Here is a 23926-nt window from a genome sequence, read left to right as displayed (position 1 = left end):
TGATCAGTGCAGCAGAGGGACTGTGCTGGGAATGCAGGGACATTCCTAGCAGATTTTGACAGTCTCTTTATTTCTTTTCTCTGACAGTTCACACACAGCTTGAAACTTTTCTGCTTTTAGTTGGCTGGAGTGTCCTGATCCGTGCTGCCTTTAATCCCCTAGGACCTTGAACTTCTGTCTGCCCAACTCTGAACAAGAGGATGGAAATGTCTTGATTTATCAAATAATCAAATAAGCTGCAAGGGGAATATAGTTTGTTGTGTGTGTGTGAATGTCAGGAAACAAATTGAATTCACACAAAACCAGTTGAGATAGATGCTGAGGAAGCATTCAGATTAATCTCTGTTCATCTCCTGGGAAAAGGATCCCATCATGCTGAGCTTAAGTTAGGGCTGCAGCCTGCTTGTGCAGTCACTGCCTGAGCAGCTGATCTCAGTATTCTGGGTCTCTTGTTTCCTTAAATGTGTTCTAGCATTAACAAGTCTTGGTTGGTAATCCATGTATAACCTCTATTGCATCTCTACCACCCTTTTATCCTTGTTTGGGGGGAGGGGGGGGTAATTTGCAGTGTTAATTTTAAGAAAAATCTTCTAGTGTCAAACTCTCAGATTGTATGTCTGCATACTACCCTAGTGTACAAAAGTACAACTGCTTCTAGGGCAGAGGAGAGGGCTGGTGGAAACTGGGGGAGAGGGGATTTTGAAAGCTGGAGAAGTAATTATTTCACTGTAGTTGGAATTAATTTCTTAGCATGCTGTGTGTGTTCTGTTGACCAAAACAAGCCAGGCCCTTGCAGTCTAGAAAGATTGCCCCAAAAATTATAGCTCTAGCTTCATGATACATCCAAGTTTCTTTCCAAAACCTCAGTTTGGGAGTGATGTGGTGTGTGCCATGTGGTGAGCTATCAGTGTAGAAACCTGTTGAGAGGGCATGGCACAAGTGGGTTGTTTTGGATGATTTCCGGAAGTGTTCTTCATTAAAAGCATTGTTTGCCACTGATCTTCAGTGGATTTGAAATTTAGGTTCGTGTACTAAAAGAGTGGAGGAGAGCAAATAAACAGATTTTTTTTTTCTTCCCAAGCCACCCTTCTCTGCTTGTTGTTGCTGCTGCTGTGCCAGAAGTTGGTGAGCCAGGTAATAATGGGAGTCTAGGGAGTGTAAAAAGGGTTACTTCTTAATCTGAGTCCCAAGTTTCTTCTTGGCTTCCCTGGCTCTGTCCCCCAAAGTCATCCTGGAGGTCACTGTTGGGATCAGCTTTCCTTCTATTCACTCCTTGATTAGTAAGAGAAGTCACAGAGGTATTTTGGTATATTCTTCAGTTTCTGCCCTGTGAAATAGAGAGCATTAACAGTGCTGGCATATCTGAGGAATTGTGATTTTGTTACTTGTGCACTAGAGATGCAGCTGTTTTCAAAATTTGGAGAAGTTTCGGGGATTTTAACCTATGCATGTCAAAAAGTCTTTTAAAACATCACAGTGTTGTCATGGGATCTGAGTATTTCAAAACAGCCTAATGGTTTTCATTGATATCATCACCACTTTGCAGCTGAAGGAGTTACTGTACCCTTGGGCTTTGAGACATCTTCAGAAGATGCTATCTGTGGCAGAGCCTGAAGGAAAACCCACAGAAAAGTATTATCAGATGCACTTCTTGTATTGTCTGTTCCAGTGTAGAACCATTGGTATTGTTAAGATACTGTTTTGCTTTAACTTGAATTCCTATTGACAGCTTCAACAAAAAGATCCATTCTGGATTAGCCTGAAGATCTGAACTCCCATGCTCTTAAAGGAGTCACCAGTGGAAGACCAGCTGCTGTTGTGCTGGAGAGCAGGAGGCAGATTGGGGCAGCAGCCTCTGTGTTGGGTGAAAGGTCTGATGGTTTGGGTACTTTGTTTTAGTACAGGATTAAATAGCTAACAATGAAAAACTATTTTACAACAAACTTAAATGTCTGCTTGTCCCTACTTCAGAGCTCTGTCTCCACAAACTAGGAGAGGATACTTCAAAAAAGTGCAATAAAGGTGTTGGACATTGAAGTAAAGCCTGTCATGAATAATTGTGGTTGCTCTTTTCTAGGTCCTGTGTTCAATGTCTCGGTGCATTCTGACAGCCCCACAATTTACCAGGGTGAGGTGGCAGATTTGCTGTGCATCGTCACGATGGAGGGAATGCCACTTGAGCCAGGTAATAGTAATAATTATTTCAGCAAAATTATTTCACCTGTAACTCATTTGCCTTCAGAAGTTACAGCCCCGTGTCCTTTGAGTGAGGCTGGAGAGCTGAGAACCAACAATTCTGTAGAACTGCATAAAAGCAGGACAGTGTGCTTGTTTTTACACAGCTCAATTTAAAGCAAGTTTGGATTTTTTTCATTTTACTTTCTGAGGGAAGAGGGGAAAAAAATATTCTTACCATCCAATCCCCCTCTGCTGTCCCCACCAACTGACCCCATTGCAGGTAATCTCAACCTACATCCATCAGATGGGCCATGAAAACTATTCCCATTCCCTTTAAATGGAAAGGAGGTCCATTGGTTAAACCATTTAGAAGAAAATGGTCATCTCTAAAGAAATCTTAGACAACTGGCCATTCAGCTTCTTACTTCAGAGTGAATTTAAGGCTTAAGGTAAATCTAAAAATCATAATAATTGACTGCTGCAGCCTAAATGCCAAAATGAATGTTCATTGCCTTCAGAGTTGAGCATCCTTTTTTATGTGGAAGATAGAAATGCAGTACCTAGTTCCTGTGGGAAGAGTAGCAGACACAAAAGGAAATTTTTATGGAGAGCTGAAAAGTTCAGAAAATTGCTCAAAACCTAGCTGCTTGCCAAGCATTGTCTGAGCTGCTTTTCATCAAAATGCTGTGAGAGTAACTCTCTTTCTTATACCCAAAATTTGGGTTTGGAGTCAGTTGAGTCATTATGTATATGGATATAAGCATCTCTTTAAAATAAATCTACTAATATATATGTAAATATAAATATATGTGAATATATCTAAATATAAAGTTGCCATGATTTATGCCAAACTTAAAAGCCTACACATAAACCACTACAAAAGAGGTGCTGTGCAGAAAATATTACTTATGATGTAGTGGCTGATGAGATGAGGTACCAGGCTTAGTAAAGGGCCATCACTTTGAAATTACAAGATGTCTGTTCTACATTAAATCTGAGCGTGGCAGGGAAGCAATTTGCCAGATTACAGTCGTGTGCTGCCTGTGAAAAAATGATAGAAGTCTGTGGATTGTATTATTGAAATGCTTGGTAGGGAGGAAAAGCTGAGTAAACCTTATTGCTGTCAAAAGACTCACAGCCTGGGATATTGGGCACAGCAAGCAGCAGCGTGTGCTGTGCATCCACCTCAGCCTGTCCTGTGGCTTCTGCTCTGCAGGAAGCCTCTTGCACGTTGAGGTGTGCTCAAGCTCTTGGAGGGATTGTTGTGAGGCAGTGCCCAGAGCAGCTGCCTTCCTTTCCAAAGCAATAATTGCTGACAGGGAGCAGCTGCTGCTTCTGCTGGTGCTCGACAGCCTCAATGAGCTCAGAGTTGCCTTGTGAAAGAGGCCTCAGCACCCCTGACTCGCTTAAAACTTGAGAACTGGAACACAACAAGTTCCACCTGAATATGAGGAGGAGCTTCTTTACTGTGAGGGTCACCACACACTGGAACAGGTTGCCCAGAGATGTTGTGGAGGCTCCTTCTGTGGAGAGATGCAAAAGCCCTCTGGACAGAATCCTGTGTCATGGGCTCTGGGATAACTCCTGAGCAGGGAGGTTGGACCAGATGACCTCCAGTGGTCCCTTCCAGCATTATCCATGCTGTGAAAAGAGGCTGCTTAGCAGCAGTGGGGCTCTCCTGTGAGAACTTCACTGCAGTTGGGTTTGGGATGGGTTTGTGTGTATTTGGTACCTTGAGACTGGAAGGAACATGGACAGGATAAGGATAATCAAAAAGGTGTTGCCTTCTGAGGAGCTGCTCATAGCAGCACAGTTAAAACTTAACTTGGCAACTTCACAAGGGTTTGTGGGTGTCTGTTGAATTGATAGCTTATCCCTGGAGCTGGAGGTGATGCTGTTTCCAGCAGTCATGGGCAACCAGAGCAGAGTCTTAAATGTCAGCACTGTAATCTGTTCCATGGCTGGGTAATGTCATCTTGGACATGGCAGACCTCTGTGGTGGTTTTTTTATCTTGTTTCTTTCATGTTGGTGGTTTGTTTGGTTTCTTTCTTTTTCAGTCTGTAATGGGGCAGATGAGGCACAGACAAGTAAACCTAGAGTGAAGTAAAATGTGGTTGTGGCAGGCTTTGAGGGGGCTTTTCAGTCCCTGCTCTGAGCCCCCAGTTGCAGGATGAGCAAGATTTGGGGCGTAACCAGTCATGCTGTGTGATGAAACACAGTCCTTGCTGGTCCTCTGGATGAGGCTGGCAGAAGAGCTTCAGGGAACAGCTGGAATTGATGCAGGGTGTGCAGACTTCCCTCATCCATCTGCCTTCCTGGCCCTGGGAGCTGGAGGGGGCTGATGGAGCTGGTTAGAGGAAGGGATTGAGGGCTTGTATGGTAGCAAACATGTAGTTCCTCGCTGGTAGCCTTATTCCTCTGTGTTCCATCCCTGATCTGACTTTATGCTGTGTCACTATCACAATTTAATTCACAATCGGAATGGAGGACTTGCTTTTTAAATTAGTGCCAAATGTTAGACAGACTGTGAAAATACAGGGCTGTCTCATCCCACTGGGGACATGAGGCACGCTGTTAGGGAAAGCCTACACCTGGCATTTAGAGAAACAAGGCAAGAGTTATCAGCATCTTCTGGAAGGAAACAGATGACTGCAGTACAGACATGGTCATTCCATTTGGGAATGTGATGAGAAAGGAGAAAAGAGCAAATGGATTGACTCCCTTCTGAGGGGGCGTGGTGGCTTTCAAGGCCATCTGTACTTCTTGTGTCAGATCTGCTGCAGGGCTGTGGTGTGGGATCCCCTGTGAGCAGAGGAGGAGCAGGATGTTTCCCAAGATATCCTGTTAGATGCACATCCTTTGGATGTATTTGGTATGCCAGCCAGCTCTGCTCTTGTGCACACAGACACTCAACTTTGCAGGCATGCATGTGCATTAGTATGTATGCCTCCTGTAGTACATTGGTTTCAGGGGCTACCTCTTCTCCCTCTTTTTGTGCACAATTAAAAAAATTAGTACCTTCAAGGAGCTGAAGAAAAGCTGAATGACCAGTTATCTTTGTCAGTGCCATTTGTTCATTAGATTGATTTTTTTTTTAAATTTTTTTTATTCCAGAGGCATCACTTATGGTTTGAACCTTTTTCTGGTAGAGGCAGCTCACAATGCTTCCAGTGTGTGTTTGTGGGAAATTTTCAAAGGGTAGAAAAAGGTTTTGGCGTGACTGCTACATGCTTTAATTTCCTCTGCTTCTTTGAGACCCTGCTGAAATCGAGTGTGTGTTACTAAGCCCAGTACATGGCAGCAACTGCTCCTCTAAAGAAGTGCTCCTTTGCTTTGGCAGCTGTGCTTGGTGTTTGGAATTGGTACGAGGGGAATATGTGTGTGTGTCAGTGGGGAATAGTAGTTCTTCTGTGCCCTGAAGATATAAAAGCTGCTTCTGATACTTCTGTGGAATACACATTTTCACAAATGATCTCTCTAGACTTCTCAGATCACCCATTCTTGGGTTGTATGCTTAGGGATTTAAGAGTATTACTTACTGTGTCTGAAAGGAGATGTGGGCTTTTTTTATCTGCTCCAGCCAGACCCAATGAGCACTCTGGAGAATTTAACAAAACCAGCTTGTTTACCCCTTATATGGCTTGAAGTGGTTTGCTCAGCTCTCTAGGAAGCCCTATTCAACCTCATTTAAATGTAGTAAACAAAAAGGGTCTCAAAATTGGGATTCAACACTGTAACAGGATGCTGAGAGAGCTCCATTCTAAGCAGTGGAAGTGCATGGTTCCTAAGAAGCTGGTCTAGAAATAGGATTCTCTCTTTTGAGGAGTGATTGGTCAGGGAAGTAGCTAAGACCCAGACAGCTTAGCCCTGTGTGTCAAATCGAAATGTGCCTAAAGATGTGCTTTACATGCTGATGATCCTCACTGGCTGAGGAGGGGAGGAAGCACGGCAGCACTGCCAGCTCTGCTCCCAGAGCTCTCAGGGGGCAGCTCCCAGTGCTCTCTGTTCCTTTAGGGCGCATCTCCTGGTGGCGCTGAGGTCCTTGATGCCCTTGTGGGCACTGGGATGTGACACTTCACTGTGTCCCACACTACTGACTGTGGCACAGACAGAAGCAGGAAAAGAAACCTTTGTTGAGTGGGAGTGTGGTTCTTGAAGTGGAGTTTTTGTAGATTTGGGTCAAAAATTGAGTGGTTCATCAGCGTTGATGCAAGACGTGTGGAAGGAGGCAGATGCCTAGTGTGTGCCCTGTTTTATGTCAGTGAATCTACATATTTATTAGCACTTGGGAGCTGCTAGGTATGTTCATCTCTGATATTTAGGGAGCACCAGATTTATGTCCTGGCTTTGCTATATTTGTCTGTGTTTTTATGGCATGAAGCCCCGAGATAGAGAGAAATGAATCAGATGACTTTGCTGTATTAAGCTATTTCAAGGAGGATAGTGACAGAGTGCTCGGAGCCAAATCCTCCCTCTGACTGTCTGTAGTGAGTCACTAATTGCAAACTGTGTACTGGCTAATAAAATATGTTGGCATAATAATGTTGTCCCACGTTGTAATTACAGAAGATAGATTCAGATATTTCAAAATGACAGCAAGTGCCTGTACTCATGTGAAGGGACAGGAACCTCAAATTATCTGAGATGCAAAAGAAGGAATTCTTCAAAGCTGCCTGAGGATCTGAAGACTAGATTATTGTTATTATCTTTTAATATCTAAATGTATTGCTTAAGGAAGGTCAGTGATGTGTTAAGTATAATTTGACTTATCCTGAAAGGTGTCCATGTGCTCCTACAGCACCTGGAAGCACAAGAGCAAGTGTCAGTCTTGGATCTTTGGAAGGAATTGGTAATTCCCAACGTGCTGCCTGTGGACCAGTGCTATTACTATATTTGGCATAAACAGACAGCAGGGATGAAGAGTGGTTTCTATAAACAGAGCTCTCTCCAGCAGAGGCCCTGTTTCCCATAGACATTTGGATGAGTGCACAAAGCAGAGGTCAAAGTTTGGTCTCTTTGACTGAACATGTGTTTATGGTAATTTTTATTAACACTGGTTTCAAGGGAAGTGGTCCGAGTGCCTTGCCAAGTAACTCATAGTAGGATTTGCAGGATGGGAGGCAGGAGGGATTGCTCTGAGGGCTGCTGGTTCAAGTGACCTGTGCTGAGCCCCATGTAGGGCTGGGACCCTCGCTCCTGCTGCAGGGCTGCACAGCAGGCCAGGTGCTCTCCCGAGGTTCTGTGCATTGCCCAGAACACCAGGCTGGGGCAGGCAGGGCAGAAACTGGCTGGTGTCCCAAAACAGCTTGGTCACACACTGTCTCTGCTAGGAACATGTGCTTCCTCATGTTTTTGTTTTGTTTCTGTAGGTGTGTGTAAAACCAGTGCACCTTAGGAAGGAGTTAATTATATCCCAAACACTGGTTTGTTTGGCTTTTTTTTCTGTAGTAAGAAGGAATGTCCCACATGGCCAGCTGATAATATACTTCAAGTAAAAAAGCTGAGGCTGTCCCTTTTCTTCCTTTAAAATATGGAAGTTCCCTTCTTTTCCAAAGTGCTAGCTTGCCTGATAGACTTAAAAATCATCTTCACTTAGATCTGTAAACAATTTCAGTACAACAGCAGGCTTAGGGCTTCCATTAGCCTGGAGGTCAAATGTGAAAGTTTAAGAGATAAAAACCCACTGATTTAGCCAAAAGATCAGTTTCAAATTTCAGATTGCTAGTACTGTATTTTTCAGAGCTCTCAATCTAGAAAATGGAGGTTTGGTACAAGAATCACTGGGACTGCCGTAGGTGTGCACCCACTGCACCAGTACTCCAAACTCGGGACAGAAATAGTAATTTCTGTTTCTACTTTGGGCCCATTGGTTTGCTGATGTGCCAGGAAGGAAGACCTGTGAGGAAACAGGTGAGCAGGCTTTGGGTCATGCCAGGTTTCAGACTCTGACAGGTGTTGCTGGGCTCATGATAGCAAAGAATAGTGGCAATTTTGAAAGTAGATACTCAGCTACATCTGCCTAATAGGCTTAGGGCTGAGATTTGCTAATGAGATCAATAGGACCTTGCATGAACACAGTGAGCTGGATGTGCTGATGGACTCTGACTGCCTGCCAGCTGTGTCAAAAGTGTAAGTTTCTGCAAATCCATATTATAGACTGTGTCTTTGGATGGTGAAACTTGCACAAGGCATCATGTCTGGTGTGTCACAGGAACCCACAACTCTGGGAAAAATGTATAAAAGCAGCATGGTCAGGCTTTGCTCCTGAATGTTTTGTACTGTTCCAGGTAATTTTTTGTGCACTGTTCAGAATATGTGTTCATTTAGGCAAACTCTAAATGTAAGGAAGGGGCCTTCAGGATAGAGCCTTCTGATCTTGTGCTTGTGTAAGGCCCTCATGAAGACAGTGACTGCAAATCACCATCTGCTAGCAAATATCCAGCACCCCCACTCCCATTCACTATAGGTGCAGCATAACTGTAGAACTTCTACAGTTATATATAAATATATAAAAGTTATGTATAAATGTGTGTATGTGTGTGTATATATATATATATACACACACACACTAAGACTGCTTAGTAAAAACTTAGATCAGAGTTAAATACAAGTTTCAGAATAGCAGGCAGAAAGGCAAGAAATCACTTTAGCGTCATCCCTGTGGTAAGTCACCCTTTCTGTACAACTCCATTCTTCCTGTCAATGCATTTCATTGCAGTTCACTGCTTGAATCTTCCTAGAAAGGACATGTTTGGGGGACTCTCTTTTTTCCTTTCTGTTTTCTTTTTTTTTTTTCCCTCTGCTGTTAGACCAGTGCTGGCTGTGCTGCTTACAGATTACCCTTTTTGCTGAGAAATGGCACTGTGGATGCTTTTCAGGACTCACCAACACGTCTGAACTCTTCTCTGTCCCCGCACACAGATGACATGTCCTTTGACGTCTCCTGGTTTGCCGTGCGCTCCTTTGCCCTGGACAGGGAGCCCATCTTGCTGGCCTCCCTGGACAGGAGGGGCATCGTGTCCCAGGGCAGGAGGAACGGGAGCAGCGAGCTGAGCCTGGAGCGGATCAGCCCTCTGGAGTTCCGGCTGCGCGTGCACGGCTGCGAGGACCAGGACTTCGGGAACCACTACTGCCTGGTGACGCCCTGGGTGCGCTCTGCCACGGGCGTGTGGCAGCGCGAGCCCGACATCAGAGCCAAACCCATCTTCCTCTCTGTCAAAATGGATGGTGAGACGCTGAAACGTTTCGGTTTTAACACCTTATTATGTCTTCTTGTGGCAAACATTCCCCGTAACTGCTTTTAAAGGTGCCTCTGGTAATCTCATTAGATTTTGTCATCTTTTTTTTTATGGTTAGCAATTTCTGATTCAAGATTCTTCAGAGTGGAAGAATCTGTTCTGCCTAAACAGTTGATAGATACAAGGTTGGAGCGTTTTGTTTCCTGATCACCTCTTGGTGATGTTTTCCATAGCTGAGGCATCTTCCAGTCAAGGGCACAGTATTCTCTTCAAGTGTTAACCCTTCTGCTGCCTGCTGGAGGAAGCCTTGGTTTGCAGATGGGGTGTATGAATTAGTCACATTGTTGTTAGTGTCAAAGCTGAGAAGAGAAAAATGAGAGCTCTGCCTCCTTCCTCCCTCTCTGATGACAAGACTTGTTGCTCCCTGCACTTTGTGCCTTGTCTGCTTTCCACCCGGAGTTGCAAGTGTTGCTAGACTTCATGAGCAGGAAGTTGCACACTAGATACTGCATTCAGAATTCAGCTAAGGAGTAAAATGAATACAGGAGGGGTTTTGAACCAGTTGCTTTCTTGATATTTCCAGGAGAGGTCATTTTTGGAAGTTCCCTGAACTTGAAATGAACAAGAAGCTTTTGTTCTCCCCACTGTGCTGATAACTATTATAACTTACTTTCCAAACCCCTTTCAGTTCTTACTGCCTTTTAACTGAGCAGTAGGTACTTCAAAATCTTTTTTTTTTTTTGTTTAGGCACCAGCTTTGAAGGTTGATTAGATAGGATAAATATATAGTAATTCTAATAATTCAAAGCACAAGGAGTCCACTCCTTGCTTTTTGGCAATTACAAAGAATGCAGCCACACTCTGCCTCTGATGGGGAAACAATCCAATATTTTGTTTGGAGAAATGTGTGAGAGGATAATTTTTGAAATAAACTCTACTTTGCTATCTCACTCCAGGGCTCTTCTGGTGCTTCCAGCCTCTTGAAGGCTTTGAAATTATAGAGGAAGAATTAGGGTGAAGAGGAAAGGGAGAGACTAAATGACCAATTTTTCAAACCTGGGAAGATGAAAATCAAGAAGGAAAATTAGTGTAATTTCTTTCTGAAATAATTAATCTGCCCCTGACTGAATAACATGGAATTTTCTCCTTTTTCAGGCAGGCAGAAATGAAGGGGATGTCCGAGTTTCTCGGCCATGTCTAATGACTGTGCCTTCCCTTTCCAGTTCTGAACGCTTTCAAGTACCCGCTGTTGATCGGCATCGGCCTGGCCACGGCCATCGGGCTCCTGTCCTGCCTCATCGGCTACTGCAGCTCCCGCTGGTGCTGCAAGAAGGAGGTGCAGGAGACGCGGCGCGAGCGGCGCCGGCTGATGTCGATGGAGATGGACTGAGCGCCCAGCCGGGCACGCTGCATTTCAGGAGAGACTCACAGGGCTCCTGGACTGTGCTGAGACACGTGCTCACGGGCCCAGACAAGACAGTGCGTTTGCTCTCTGGTTTCAGCCTGGACCTCAGCTTCTCCTCGTTACACGTCATGTCCTGAGAACAAGCAGGCCATATTTAGCAACTTGGGAGTTCTCCTTTTCCAGCAGCACTTTCTGCGTAGGGATCATGTCCTTCTAATGTGCAAACTGTTGAGCCTTCTTTCAGCAGGGCCCTGAGACAAAATTCATTAATGTTTGTTTGTTCATTTGTTTTTCTCCCCCTCTTGGTTTTGGAAAGATGTCCCTGTATGAAAGCAAGGTGGGCAGGATGATGAATGGGAAAGAGGCTGGTAAGTGTTAGACACTCACTGTATTAACCAATCTACCTTCCCCCTCTGTCCCCATCACACCATCCTGTTCCCTCTTTCCACCTTGGTATCTTAGAGATTTTTCTGTGTTGGGTTGAAGGCTGGGGAAGGTTCCTGTGCTGGAGCCATCATGAGGCTGTTCCAGCAAAGAATTGTTTTATGGTTGTCAGTATGCCTTCTCTTCCCTGGCTTTCCAAGAGATTGCAGTTAATCCTGACACCTAACTTGCCTGGTGGAGGTCTTTGAAGCACTTTTTAAAAACCTTTTATTTTCAGTGCTCAAATCTCTTTGCTGTGGTGAGTAGGGACTGACTTGGCAACCCTGAAGAGTTGATTCTCAAACATTTGATGGATGTCTGCCTATGGTCACCTTCTCCCACACCCTTCCACCTTCTCTTCCCCCCACTACAGCTGCTCACATGGTGCCTGAGACCCTGTCCTGCTTGTGGCAGGGGGGCACGTGGTATCTAGGGACAAGGCTCAGCCTGCTGCTGGCCTCAGCAGCGAGGTTGGAGACCTTGCTCCCCAGGTGATGGTGTGACCTATGAAAATAATAAGAGGTGGATCTTCATCTGCAGTTGGCCGACTAATCATGTTTAGAGACTCATAAACTATGTATTACCAAATGCACAGACCAGACTTCAGTGCTGCTTCTGCCAGTCACTCACTGGTAACCCTCAAACCTGTGAGCAGAACCTGAGATCTGCAGTAGCTGCAGTGCAGCTCAGGGTAGGAATAAGAGCAAGCCCAAGAGGGCAGCAAGAATCCTTCAGGCTCCCAGGGCCCTGGTCTTGAGCATGAGCCTTTCAGAGGGGCTTTCCCCCTGGGCTTGAGACCTATTCCTCGGTGCTATAGTGTGGAACTCCTGCTTTGGTCTTCCAAATACGCTGACCTGGCTCCTGAGGGGGAGCAGCATCTCTGCCAGGCAGTTCTGTCTTCCCAGCACGGCTGGTGTTCTAAGCAATAAGGGTCAGAATAAAGATGCTGTGTACAGACCAACGAGGAAGTGGGACCTCACCACAGTCTGATGTCACAGCCGTGGTTTGGCTTGCATCAGGAAGGGTGAGAAATGCAGAGGTGAGGCCAGGGCTCAGTCCTTACCGTGGCTTTTAAAAGATGGTAAAGAAGAGCATCCATGGAAGGTAGTGGCTGTGGTGTGCTGTTGCTAATTAGACATGAGTTATGTCCTAGACAATCTGCTTCTCATCCCACTGCATATTCCAGGGAGCTGCAGGTCTGGTATCTGGCCTATGAAGGTTTTTTGTGCTAAGCTTTCTTATTGTGAATTGTTTTTTTCTGTCTTGCATTGTGACCTTTGTTCTGAGGCCGATGTGAAGGGGTTTTCCAGAAGGCTGCTCGGTGTCCTGTCTGTGAACATGAATGCAGTCACATCTGTGTGCATGGAGGTGCCCAGGGATTTTTGAAAGATGAGTATGAAACATCTTCAAAATGGGCTTAATTTGCAGAGTTGGGGCTTTCAGTTTGTTATTTAAGACATTTCATGTAGTATTCCAAAACTGGGACCCCCAGACCTATGAACCTCTGAAAGACTTTGTCCTGAAGGTACATAGCAAGTTTTCTTTCTGGCCTGATGTTTTTCTTTCTGGAAGAGCTCTGACAAGGCCTCTGCTGCAGGCAGACTTAGCTGCCTTTCCTAAAGAATGAGGCAGAAGCAGTCTCCAGCTTCCACTGTGAAAGCCCAGAAATCTGTAGCAATTCTTTCCAAAGGAAGGGAGTTCAGGAAAGAATTCACTCAGATAGTACTTTGACAGCAAGAATTTTTCTTCCTCTTCTGTCTCTAGTGAAATCTTGATTTTTTTTCCTGGGATGTTATGAAACACTATTCTTGTGTTTGGGATGCTGGCTGATCTAGCAGCTTCTTTCCTGCATTAACATCTTCTTTCTTCTCAGAAGGTTTGTGGCACTGGGACATCTTGGGAGGGGTGGAAGTGGTGGTGAAGTTCTAAGCACAGCATCAGTGACTTTTTGTCCTGGCAGACTGACTCCTTGTCTATCTATGCCCTTGGTTAAGGTTTAGGGGGAGAGGATTGTGACCGTAATGCAATAATTAGGGAATGGATAAGCAGGGCAATAACTAGGGAATGGATGAGCCAGCTCTTCCCAAACACACAATATAGCACACTTCCTCCCTGCTGGAAAAAAACTCAGGGTTATTTTGGTCAGGGCTCCCTTCTTCTCTAGTGAAAGGTCCCCATGTCCTTATCTAATGCTGACCTTCATCCACAGCCCATAACAAACCAACTTTGTCACTCCAAGTGAAGGAAGCTTTGCCACTAGCTTGTACTGCTGACAGCCCCTTGGAAGGCAATGCTGCATCCCATCCCACCCTGTATTTGCTGTAGTTGGAAGGCTAGAAGCTGATGGGCTAGACCTAGCCCCCAGGTTTCCTTCTACTTGTGCCAATTTTGTATTATCCCCTTTTTTAAAAATAGAGTGTGAATCTTCTCTCTAAGGGAAAAAAAAAATCTAGGTCACTTTTCATGTTTTTTATTATTATTATTATTGTTATTATTATTTTGTGTGTGACCAGGGTTTGTGTGAGTGGAGGTGTGTGTGCATCTGGTTGTGTATTAAACCTGCAGAGTATCAGAAGAGTAAGCTGCCTGTGGTGCAGTACAAGCATCCATATCCTCCCTGCTGCAACCTGTGGTATTGTCAAAGTATCCTAAGGGCTCACATTGATCTTCCTCTGTTTGCATTGCCACGTCTCCTGGTTAAGCTGGTAAATTCCTCCAGGCACTTGGAATTTCGATCCAGGGCAACCTCGAACATCATACAGCAGAAGGGCAAGATATTTTCTTTCTTTTGTTTTAATTTCAAAATTATAAAATAAAGTTTTGGGCACAATTCTGGAATGCAGGTACCGAATAGTTCTAACAATGCCGTGTAAAATGTTCCTTTTTATGTTTAAAATAAAGATTATGTCCTTTTTGATTATGTCTGTGCTGTGGGTCTGGATGTCTGAGTTAGGGGCAGTTCTTTCCTTGTTCCCTGCATGTGTGCAGACACTGTTGTTGAAGGTATAAAATGTAAACCTCACAGTCCTGTTTCCAGCACTGTAAAATAAGCATGAACCCTATTTTTACAGTGAGTTTTAAATATTTGCCTACATTTCTGGGCTGAATTGGGAAGCATAATTATTTTCTGAGTCTATTGTGTTTCTACCCCAGTACAAGTCACCCTTTTTGTTGGGAGAGTTTTATTTTGATTAGCTAAGGACAGGAGTCACAGTTGGGAGTGTATATTCAATATCTGTTGTAAAACCTGGTGTTAGATGTTGAGTCTTCCTTGACCCCTTCACGAGGCTTCTCATTTCCAGAATACCAGGAGGAAAATCAATAGTGTTGGAAGAAAACTTCATGCTTTCTTTGCCAATGGCTGAGTTTAGGATGTTTTTTTACCCCCAGCAACCATGCAAGGACACTGAAATCCTACAGCAAGGGAGTGACTTGCTGTCATGGTTTGATCCCAGCTGGCAGCCAAGCCCCACACGGCCACTCGCTCACTCCCCCACCAGTGGGATGGAGAATTGAAAGGGTAAAAGTGATAAAAATACATGTGTTGAGATCTAGACAGTTTAATAGGGAAAGAAAAAGCCATAGATGGAAACAAAGGAATTAATTCCCTGCTGCCCATGGTGCTCAGCCATCCCCAGGAGAGCAGGGCTCTGTCACACGTAATGGTGACTCAGGAAGGCAAACACCTTTCAGTGTGAATGTTCCCCCTTCCTCCTCCTCCCAGCACTTTTACATGCCCAGCATGGCACTCTCTGCTCTGGGGTATCCCTGGGGGCACCTGTCCTGGCTGCGTCCCCTCCCACCCTCTTGTGATCCCACTCACTGCTGGGGTGGGGAGAGAGGCAGAAAAGGCCTTGGCTCTGTGCAGGCTCTGCCCTGCACTAAGGAGAACATCCCTGCATTATCAGCACTACTTCTAGCACGAATCCAAAACACTGCCCCATGCTAGCTACTGTGAAGAAAATGAACTTTATTCCAGCCAAAACCAGCACATTTCCTTTCCAGCAGGAAGTTGTTTGAGGCAGCAGTGGTTTTGGGAGGCCAAGGCAGGCTTTGGCAAGGTGAGTTTGTGTTCAGAGTGGTGTGTGCTGTGTCTGACAGGCTGCAGTGCAGGCCAGGTGACAGCAAAGTGTGTTCCTTTGGCTTCTTTCTAGATGGAAAGGTGTGCTCTGCTGAGTGTGCTTGCAGGAGGCTGGGAGGTGGCATCAAGCTCTAAATCCTTAAGGAGCAGCAGGAGCCATCAGCTGAGATCCAGGAATGTCACAAATAGTCCCTCAGCAGAGCCTCTGACACAGGGACAGCAGGAAGGAGTGGTGGAGGAGTCCTTGGCCTCGAGCTGTGCGGGTTACAGCTCACAGGTAAGTTTGGATGAGCTTTTATGAAATTCACTTGCCTTCCCCACCCCCTGGGATGACCTGGGTCTAATACCATTCTTGTAAACATGCTTGGATTTTGTCATAAGAAGGAAAGCTGAAAAATGTAAGTCTGGAAATGCGAGGGGGTACTGGCAAGTACGTGCTTGGGTGTTGCAGTGAGTGATGGGAGGTGTCAGGTCTCTAACACTGCCTTGTACCTGCCATGGGCTCAGCTCTCCCAGCTGCTGATGGAGGTATGGCCTGCTGCCCTAGGGGCAGTCCGAAAAGCACTTTTGTGCCAGAGCCTGAGAGTTTAGTTGCTTTCATAACAGCAGGCTCAGGCAACATGCTTGGCTGTCCTTTTTCTCTGACAGACCCTATTGGTGCTGCTGTGGCTCTGGCTCACTGCCCTGCTCGGGTCAGGGCCGGTCCAAAGCCCCTCTCTGGGCTGGAGCTGGCTGGTGTCAAGCAGGATGCATGAGGAGACCTGCCTCCTCTTTGTCATGTGAAGCTGAAGCCCTGCCATGCAAATCTTCCAAGGAAATGTGTGGCTTTAGCCTTTCCTGTGGGACTTGCCACACTTCTGTGGCTGCAGGGGGCGGAGGCCTGCACAGCAGGTATCAGGACAAATGGTGTTTCAGGAGAGAGTCTTGAGTGACTGATTGAAGCTGTGGGATGTGCTAACTGAAGGGAAAGCCACTTCTCATCCTTGTGCCAAATACACCTCAAATGCCACGTGTAGCTTTCAGTCAGACAGCCTTTTGCCAGGGGTCCCCTTCTGCTACTGAGGAAAATGGCATTGTGCTGTCGCCAGCAGATGACTGATCCTGGCTGATGGAGGAAACCAGGCCCTGTGGATTTCCAGGTCCCTCAGGAGAGCTGCCATAGACACAAGCTGTTCTCCTCTCCCTGGCAGCAGAGCTGCATTCCATCAAGTGCCAGAAGCGTAAGAGCTTCCACCTCTGCCAAGGGGGTAGAGAGGCAGGACTTTGCAATGCAGGCTTTGGGAAAGCAAGCTAGCATTATATTATACTTTATTCATCTGGGATTTTATAACCTCCAGCATGTGCTGGACCTTAAAGCAGAGCACAGACTTAGTCTGCTGTCATCAGAGGTGAGTGATGAAGCTGCAAGACAAATGAGCACAAAGTTCTGTTTCTCCTTAGCAACTTAACCTGGCTTGTGCCCTCTAGTTCCTTGCTTCTGTGATCCTGGCAATAGTTTGACATACTTAACGGATGGTAAGGAGTGCCAAACACACTTTAAGTTCCTTAAAGTTTCCTAAAGGGTGGAGCTAGGAGAGAAGGGAGGATGAGCTTCCAGAGCTCCTGCAGCAGAGCTGGCAATATGAACATACCTGGGCATCTGAGAATCCAGAGATGTCTGAGAGGACAGGACTGGTGTTGCCTTTGTAGCTCTTGTTGCCTCTGTGCTGACTTCAGCTCTACAAAGGCCCTGGCATAATGTGCAGGTGCTGGGATGTAGGACTGTGGTAAAAAGAGAAAATATCCATGCTGCTTAGCATCTGCCTGGATGTATGAAATCTGTGTGTGGTTACAGCCAAATGCATGCTCTGAATGCAAGTGCAGTAGTTGTAACCTCTCCTTTGGTGTTCAGGTACATCCTTTTAGTGTCCTGAAACTTGTTTGCTGATTTAATCTGTGTTTTCTTTCCTCTGCCTTATCTCTTCTGTTTTTCATGCTTCATTTCAGGAGCCTTTTCTTGCCCTTGTCTCTCTGCATCTCAAGGACAATGGCCTTTTGTGCTTCTCTCTCTGGAGGAGAGCAGGGGTACATTGTCAGTGTTCTTGAATCTATTGTTACGTGCTGAGGGCTCGGGCTGCAGAGCTCCAGCCCAGTGCCCATTGCAGAATCACCTGCAAGGCTGGCACCCTGTGCACATACACACAAATGTTTTGTAGCCACTCTCCTCATGAGGACTCCAGGCAATATGCAAGGAAAGAAAGCATTTCTGATGGAGAAGTGACTCCAAAGAGACATTTTTATTCTCTTTGCCAAAGCAGGGGGGATAAGGTTTTTTTCTAAGAAAGATGGTTTAGCCTTTTTTCTCCATCTGCTTGCTATCATAACACAAATTCTGCTCAGTGTCTGCTCACAGCCACCACTGTGCTGAACATTTTTCATTTTTCAGGATAACAACATGATTCATTGTTAACACCCAGGATAGCTACCCTGGACTTGAGTAACAGGTAATTAAAGAATGTAATTTATCTGAACTATTTGAGATACACATCTCAGAATAAGAACTGAAGGCACTTGTTTCTCGCTGTTGCTGTAGAGGAAAGCACAGCTCACCCAAGACATGAGAATTAGGCAAGATACTTGTATAAAGGTATTGGGCAAACAGGTAGGGGCTGAGAAATGAGGTAATGGCAGCCCCATCTAGTGATGGACTGAGGAGGAGGGAAGAAATCCTAGTAGAGAGCAGTGGTCATTATTCAACCCACAGACAGGTGATGGGTCCTCAAGTTCTCTCCAAACATAGCTTATATATCCATGAAAACACTTCCAGGGTGGATTCTGATCTCCATTTTGTTACTGGTATAACACCTCTGCCTAGGTGCAACAGCCCTTGGATGATGGTTATCAGGATGAATTCAGTCTGCTCTGTGTTTTTTATCCTTTTGCAGGTTCCTAGGCTTCAGCCAGGCAGCTTTCCTGCTCTGTGGCTACTGGCGTCAACCCTGTCTCACACTGAAGTCCCTGGTGTGTTATCCACAGTGTCCAGTCCCTCTGAAGGTGTCTTTCCTAGTGGCTGTGCCAACAGTGAGTGACAAAGCTTCTTGGAGTATTTAGAGCAAAATCATTGCCATAAGGTGAGTCTTCCAGTAAAAAAAAAAAAAAAGAAAAAAAAGGATTATGTTTCTACTTTATTGTGGTTTTGTCTTTCTCCTGCAGAGACAGACCTTACTAGCTGGTTTTTGTCACTGCCCAGTCCCTCCCCTGCCCCCATCACTGTAGGCTGACAAAAGCATGGCTCCTTCCTCTAGCTCAGAAATGTCCATCTCTGGTTTTTCAGGGAGAGCCCCTTCAGCTCAGAGAGCTTGGACTGGTAGAATAATCCATTTCATTAGAAATAAGATGTTAAGGTCCCTTTGAAGTTGATGGCTTTTCCTGTAGCCTTTCAGGTCCGTGCTGAGATGTCTTTGCCTTGTGCCATTATCTTTTTTCTCCCCCTCTCTTCTTTCTGTCTCCTACAGTTCCCTGCATGGATGAATGCAGAAAAGGTCTTTTCAGAAAGATCTATAAAGGTCTTTTGTGAGTTGCTATTCATTAAATTCCCTTTCCTCGACCTGAGTGTGTACAGTGTTAACAAGACAGCTCTCAGGACCCTTGGGCATGGCACTGCTGTCTTTAAACCCTCCTTTGCCTCGTGTCACTGGTGGCAGCAGCGTGTTGCCAGAGTGTCACCTCTTCCCAACTTGACTGAAACACACATTTTGGTGGTGAGAGGTGTTCTCCTGTGAGTAGCAGGGGAGTTCTGCAGGCTGTTTTGTGTGGAAGGTGTCAGGCAAAAGGAAGAGAGCTGCTGCTGTGTTGCAGTCCTGAGCACATCCTTTATCAAGCCCTTCAGTGGCAGCATTGAAGGGGGAGTTGCTTTCACACTGAGACTGACAACCCGAGCACAAACAAGTGAGATGTACTGTGTACATTTGCAACTCTTCCTGCCATCTCTGTTTAATCAAAGCAGCGTACCCTGCAGGCTTTCCCTGGAGTTCACTGCAGCTCCTGCCTTTTGTTTGAAGGGAATTTGTTTGGCTCAGAGTAAACACAACTTAGCCTTTCTGTGACGATAGCTAAGACACCGTTCTGCAGTGCAAACGGAGGAGAGCAGCAGCCTCAGGATTGCCTACGATGTGCTCTGCTCTTGTGGTAGTGTGACAGTGTGGGATGATGCTGTCCAGAGTGCTCTACCCAAACCTAAGGAGGGTGAAAAGGTGACATGTAGGAACCAGAGCATCTACTGCATGGCCAGGTAGCTAAACACACCCAGCCCATCCTACATTGGGAGGCAAAGTTCCCCTGACAACCCCTCAGGCCCCAAGCTGACTTTCTTTGGACACCTGCATGTGGATGCTTGAGGAGAAGAGAGAAAATATGCTTTTGGAGCTTCAAGAGGAACTGAAGCTGGCAGTTCTGGGATTTTAAGAAGAGCCACTCTGGCTCTGCTGTTGGGCCTTGAAAAGCCACTGCTATTCCTGTGATCTCAGAGGAGTGGGAAAGAGGGAGTTCTTTCAGGCAGATGAGCAAAGCCTTTGATGGTAGGTGAGGTGCAAGTGTAGCTCTGCCATTGCTCCCTTGCTTTGTCATTTCAGGAGCACAGCTGTGAGATGGTCCCACGTTGTTGGCAGTGCTGGGACAGTTTTCTCTGGTGCAGAAAACCCTTTGGTGTCCTGGCTGGTAAGGATGGGACTTTATTTCTGCATAGGTGGTGGGGTTTTACATGGCGAGGTTTCCCCTGCCAGCTCCAGTGCTGCTCTGTGGAACCTCCAGCTCTTCCCTCTTCAGCCCCAGCCCCGCAGTTGCCTGCCTACAGCTCCTGGATGCTCTGCTCACTGCAGTAGCCTCAGGGCAGGGAAAAATTCACACCCTTCCCAATTCACACACTGCCACTGGAGAGGTATGTGCTTCCTGATGTGCCTTGGGACCCTCTGCCTACCACTAGGACTGGGAAGCATGGTTTTGTCCATATTCCACTTGGGTTTGTTAGGAGGGCACCTCCCTGCTGCAGCCACTGGTGCAGTGGGTTTTGGGAATAGGAGTTGTCATTTTCCCAGCCTAGATGCATTTAACAATTGGTTGCAGCAATGGGTGTTTAATTCTCTTGCTAGCATTTCCAGGCCAGCTATTTAATTTCATTTTTTTCAAACCCTCTTGCTTCTGGAAATCCTGTAATCGAATCCAAGCTCTGTCAATCTAATTAGTTTTGAAGTGCAGAATCTCCATAACTTAGAGACCTAAATAAGCAGCTTAATTTGAAAACCTAGTTTCTCTCCCAACATGTAACACCGTCCTGTGCTCCCCCCCACAGAAACTCCAGTGTGACTGCTCTCCTATCCCTCTGTTAACCTCCCTCCTCTCTTCCCCGGCCTCTGCCCAGGCTGTGTCCATGGGGAACTGAAACAACCAGGCTCATCCCCCTGCTGCTGTGCTTCAAAGAGCCTTTCATGATGCTGCTTGCGTAAAAGATGCTGATGCTGCTTCAGCTGGCAGCGCAGAGCGGGCCGGGGGCGGCTCCTGGTGCTGCGCAGGAGCCGGGCTGGGCAGGGGGGCTGCACTTGGAGCCCTCACCATGACGTGATGGGGCCCTGTGTGTGCTGCAGAGGGGATCACCAGCATTCATGGAGGGCAGGCTGCTCTCTGATTTGATTTGTTTTGTTTTGAGTTTTTTTTTTCCCCAGTGGAAATGATGGTGCAAATAAGAGCAAACACCGGTTCATTGAAAAAGAGTTGTGCGTGTTCTCGGCTCTTTGCTACTCAGCGTGGCCAGAGTCCTTGAAAGCTGCAGCTGGTACAAGACAGGTGTTTCTCTGCTTCTCAGCCACTTCTGCTCTTAGATTTCAATTTCTCTTGTTTTGTTTGTGGTTTGAATTATTTGCTTTCACTTGCTGTACTGTGTTGTGTTTTTTCAGTGCAAACCGACCCCAACAGCCTCTCTGTGCTGCTGTGGAGTTTTGCTCATGAAGATCCTGACCTTGCCCTGTGTTGGAGCCATGTCCCATGAGGGCCATGCAAGATTTGACTAAAGGCAACAACTTTCCCACCACCATGAGAAAAGATTGTTATTTTCTTCTCTTTTGTTAGTCTTCCCCTTTTTTTTTTTGTGGCTGTCTGGTTTTCCTGGGACTGACAAACGCCACAGCACATCAGCGGGCAGATCAGTATCCAGTGAGATCTCACTTGGCTCCCACAGCCCAAGGTGAAAGCCACGTGGCAGCCAGGCGAGCTCGCAGCGAAGTGAGGCTGGCTCCAGCAGGAGCTGCAGGGAATTTGGGCATTTCTGCTTCGTCAGGAGCTTTCTGGCCGTGAGCGTGTGCCCCGGGGAGCGCGGCTGAGCCGCCGGCCTTGGGGAAGGCAGGCAGCAGGCCGGCTCGCTCTGTAATTGGGGGCAGCAACCAGCTGCCTTTGATGTCTGAGCCGGGCTGAGAAAACCTGATGGCAGACTTCAAAGTCTGCTGCACCAGCTCCCCTGATTATCTGCAGGCTTCTGGTGCGTCCCCCAAGACTGCCAGATTATCCCAGCTAATGCTGTGCTCTTCCCCCTGTCCCCCCACCCTGCCTGGCGCCAGCCTCCTGCTTTCAGAGCTGCAGCTTCCATCCCTCCCTGTCCTCCTGCCTCTCCACATCACCGTGGGCATACAGCAGTGGCATTTCTGGGTGGGGGACAGAGCTCCAGAGACCTGTCAATCTAATGAGTTTTGAGGCAGAGGCAGCATTTTTGGAGAGCTTGCCTACAGCCTGCACCCCTGGGCTGGATTCCCCTTCCCCATTTGGTCACAAGAGCATCCTGAAATGTGGGGAGCTCTCTGCAGCTGCTCTTTGCAAGGCACAGAGGTGTTTACAGCCACACAGGCTGAAAACCCTTCCTGTGCAAAGCTGGATTTGCCTATAACACGGTTTGAGGTCTGATTTCCTTTGGATGGTGGCGTTTGTTGTGAATTTTCAGTGAGTGTGATGGCTGCAGGCACAGGAAACCACAGCTTCCCTAACCCCAGGTGCCCAAATGGGGTGAAGGAACTCGTGGGAGCCACAGAGCCAGACTGGGATCTGGATTACAGCCTTTCCCCTGTGCTTGCCGAATCCCTTCTGGCTCTCAACAGACTCCTCCCCCTAAAAATCAACACTGGTTACTGAGTCACCTCTTTCACCCTCAACAGCTTCCTCCACAGCCTTTCCACCCTGATGTGGGGCTGAGTCTGCCTTATTTCCATCTCTCCCCAGGCTCACTGCAGTGTGTAAGCTGAACGTCAGAGCTTGTCTAGCCAAGAGGTTTCCAAGTCACTCTGAATGCTGCTGATGGCTGCTCTGCTCTTTTAGCAGAGCCTCCACCTCACTTGGTAACTTTCCATGGTGACTTGGTAACTTTCTATGCTGCATTTTTGGTGGCATTTTTCTGCAAAGCTTTGACCCTAAGTGGCTGAGCAACATCCAAAGAGGGCACCTTCAAAGGGATCCAGGGAGAGGCAGGAGGAATGAGAATGGAGGCATGCAATTAAAGATGGTCATCACCAGTGTGAAAGACAAAGCCAGTGGTCTGGGCAACCCAATCCTCAGCTTTATGCTCTGGAGGGGGAGATAGCTGTACCCTGCTGAGGAGCACTGAGAGGTGGCCCTGCTGTGGTGCTGGCAGTAGCCAGGCTGTTCCAGGAGACAGACACCAAGTGTTTAATCCTTATGGGCCAGTGCAGCACTTCAGTTCACCAGGTGGGGCCCTGGGCACATGCAGCACCTGGCTCAGAGGAGGAAAGTCCTCTGCTCTGTGTAGGCACAGGCAGGGACCCTCTGTGCTATCCAAAAGCATATTTCCTTGTCATTTCCTGTCCGGTGTCATGCCTGGGCAAATAGGGCAAGGGAATCTTTCTCCCCATGGATTTGGACTCCCTGATGTGGCTTCTAATAGCAATGCTGTCTTTGTAAGGAATTCCCTGATCCCCTCCCTTCACCCTGCCCTGCTGTACGTCTGGTTGCTCTGATTTCCCAGAGAGGAAGAGGATGAGTTTTACACTGTGCATTCCCGGGAAGAGGGATCTGTTGGCTTTGTCCACAGAGCACCATTATTGCCAGGGATAGGACTGGGCCAGGCAATCCCATTCTCCCCAGTTTCTCTACTGCAAATGCAAACTGTGACTCATGCATCATTAGAGCTGCAAGCTTGGAGTTAAACTGTCCCCAAGCGTGTGTTTATTTGCACACTGGCTGTCGGAAGCTCACTGAGGTTGAACTCCAAGTTTCCTTTCCATTTACTCTGTCACTGTAGCAGAGATGCTTTTGATGCTTTTCCCTCCTCCAAAGTGGTAACTGGGCTGGCTTACTGTCAACAGGATGATCCCCCAGGGCAGTGCTGGCAGTGGGCTGCTCTTGGAAAGCAAACCTCTCCATCCCTTTCCTTCTGAAATGGGAAGGTTTAATCCTGCAGCACGGAACGTAAGCCTACCATGCAGTTATGGCTGTGTCCTGCTGCCACAGGGCTCAGGTGGGATCCTGCAGGGACCTCTGCCTCTGCCACTCCCCTGGTCTGGATTTGGTTTTCTGAGGAGCTGGTGATGGAGGGCGGAGCCTTGCAGCAAGAGGCCTCTGCCTCCACT

General features: G+C 46.8%; 1 protein-coding gene and 1 long non-coding RNA gene across 3 annotated transcripts in view; both read left to right on the top strand.

The window, feature by feature from the left end:
* Window positions 1-14165, top strand: part of PTGFRN (prostaglandin F2 receptor inhibitor) — a 66500-nt gene extending 52335 nt beyond the window's left edge. For both annotated transcript variants that reach the window (XM_063150154.1, XM_063150155.1), the window contains 3 exons: window positions 2078-2185; window positions 9101-9406; window positions 10641-14165. In XM_063150154.1, coding sequence (XP_063006224.1) covers window positions 2078-2185; window positions 9101-9406; window positions 10641-10807 — 581 coding nt within the window. In that variant the 3' untranslated portion in view covers window positions 10808-14165. The remainder of the gene's footprint in view (window positions 1-2077; window positions 2186-9100; window positions 9407-10640) is intronic.
* Window positions 14166-17748: 3583 nt separating this feature from the next.
* LOC134415255 (uncharacterized) lies at window positions 17749-20017 on the top strand. The gene is made up of 3 exons (XR_010026985.1): window positions 17749-17809; window positions 18251-18436; window positions 19937-20017. It is a non-coding gene; the product is annotated as an uncharacterized LOC134415255 (long non-coding RNA).
* Window positions 20018-23926: the final 3909 nt, after the last annotated feature.

Source organism: Melospiza melodia, chromosome 2 (genome assembly GCF_035770615.1).
Source record: "Melospiza melodia melodia isolate bMelMel2 chromosome 2, bMelMel2.pri, whole genome shotgun sequence".
Classification (NCBI taxonomy): domain Eukaryota; kingdom Metazoa; phylum Chordata; class Aves; order Passeriformes; family Passerellidae; genus Melospiza; species Melospiza melodia.
The sequence above is the reverse complement of the archived record's forward strand: the minus strand, read 5'-3'. Positions and strand labels throughout refer to the sequence as shown.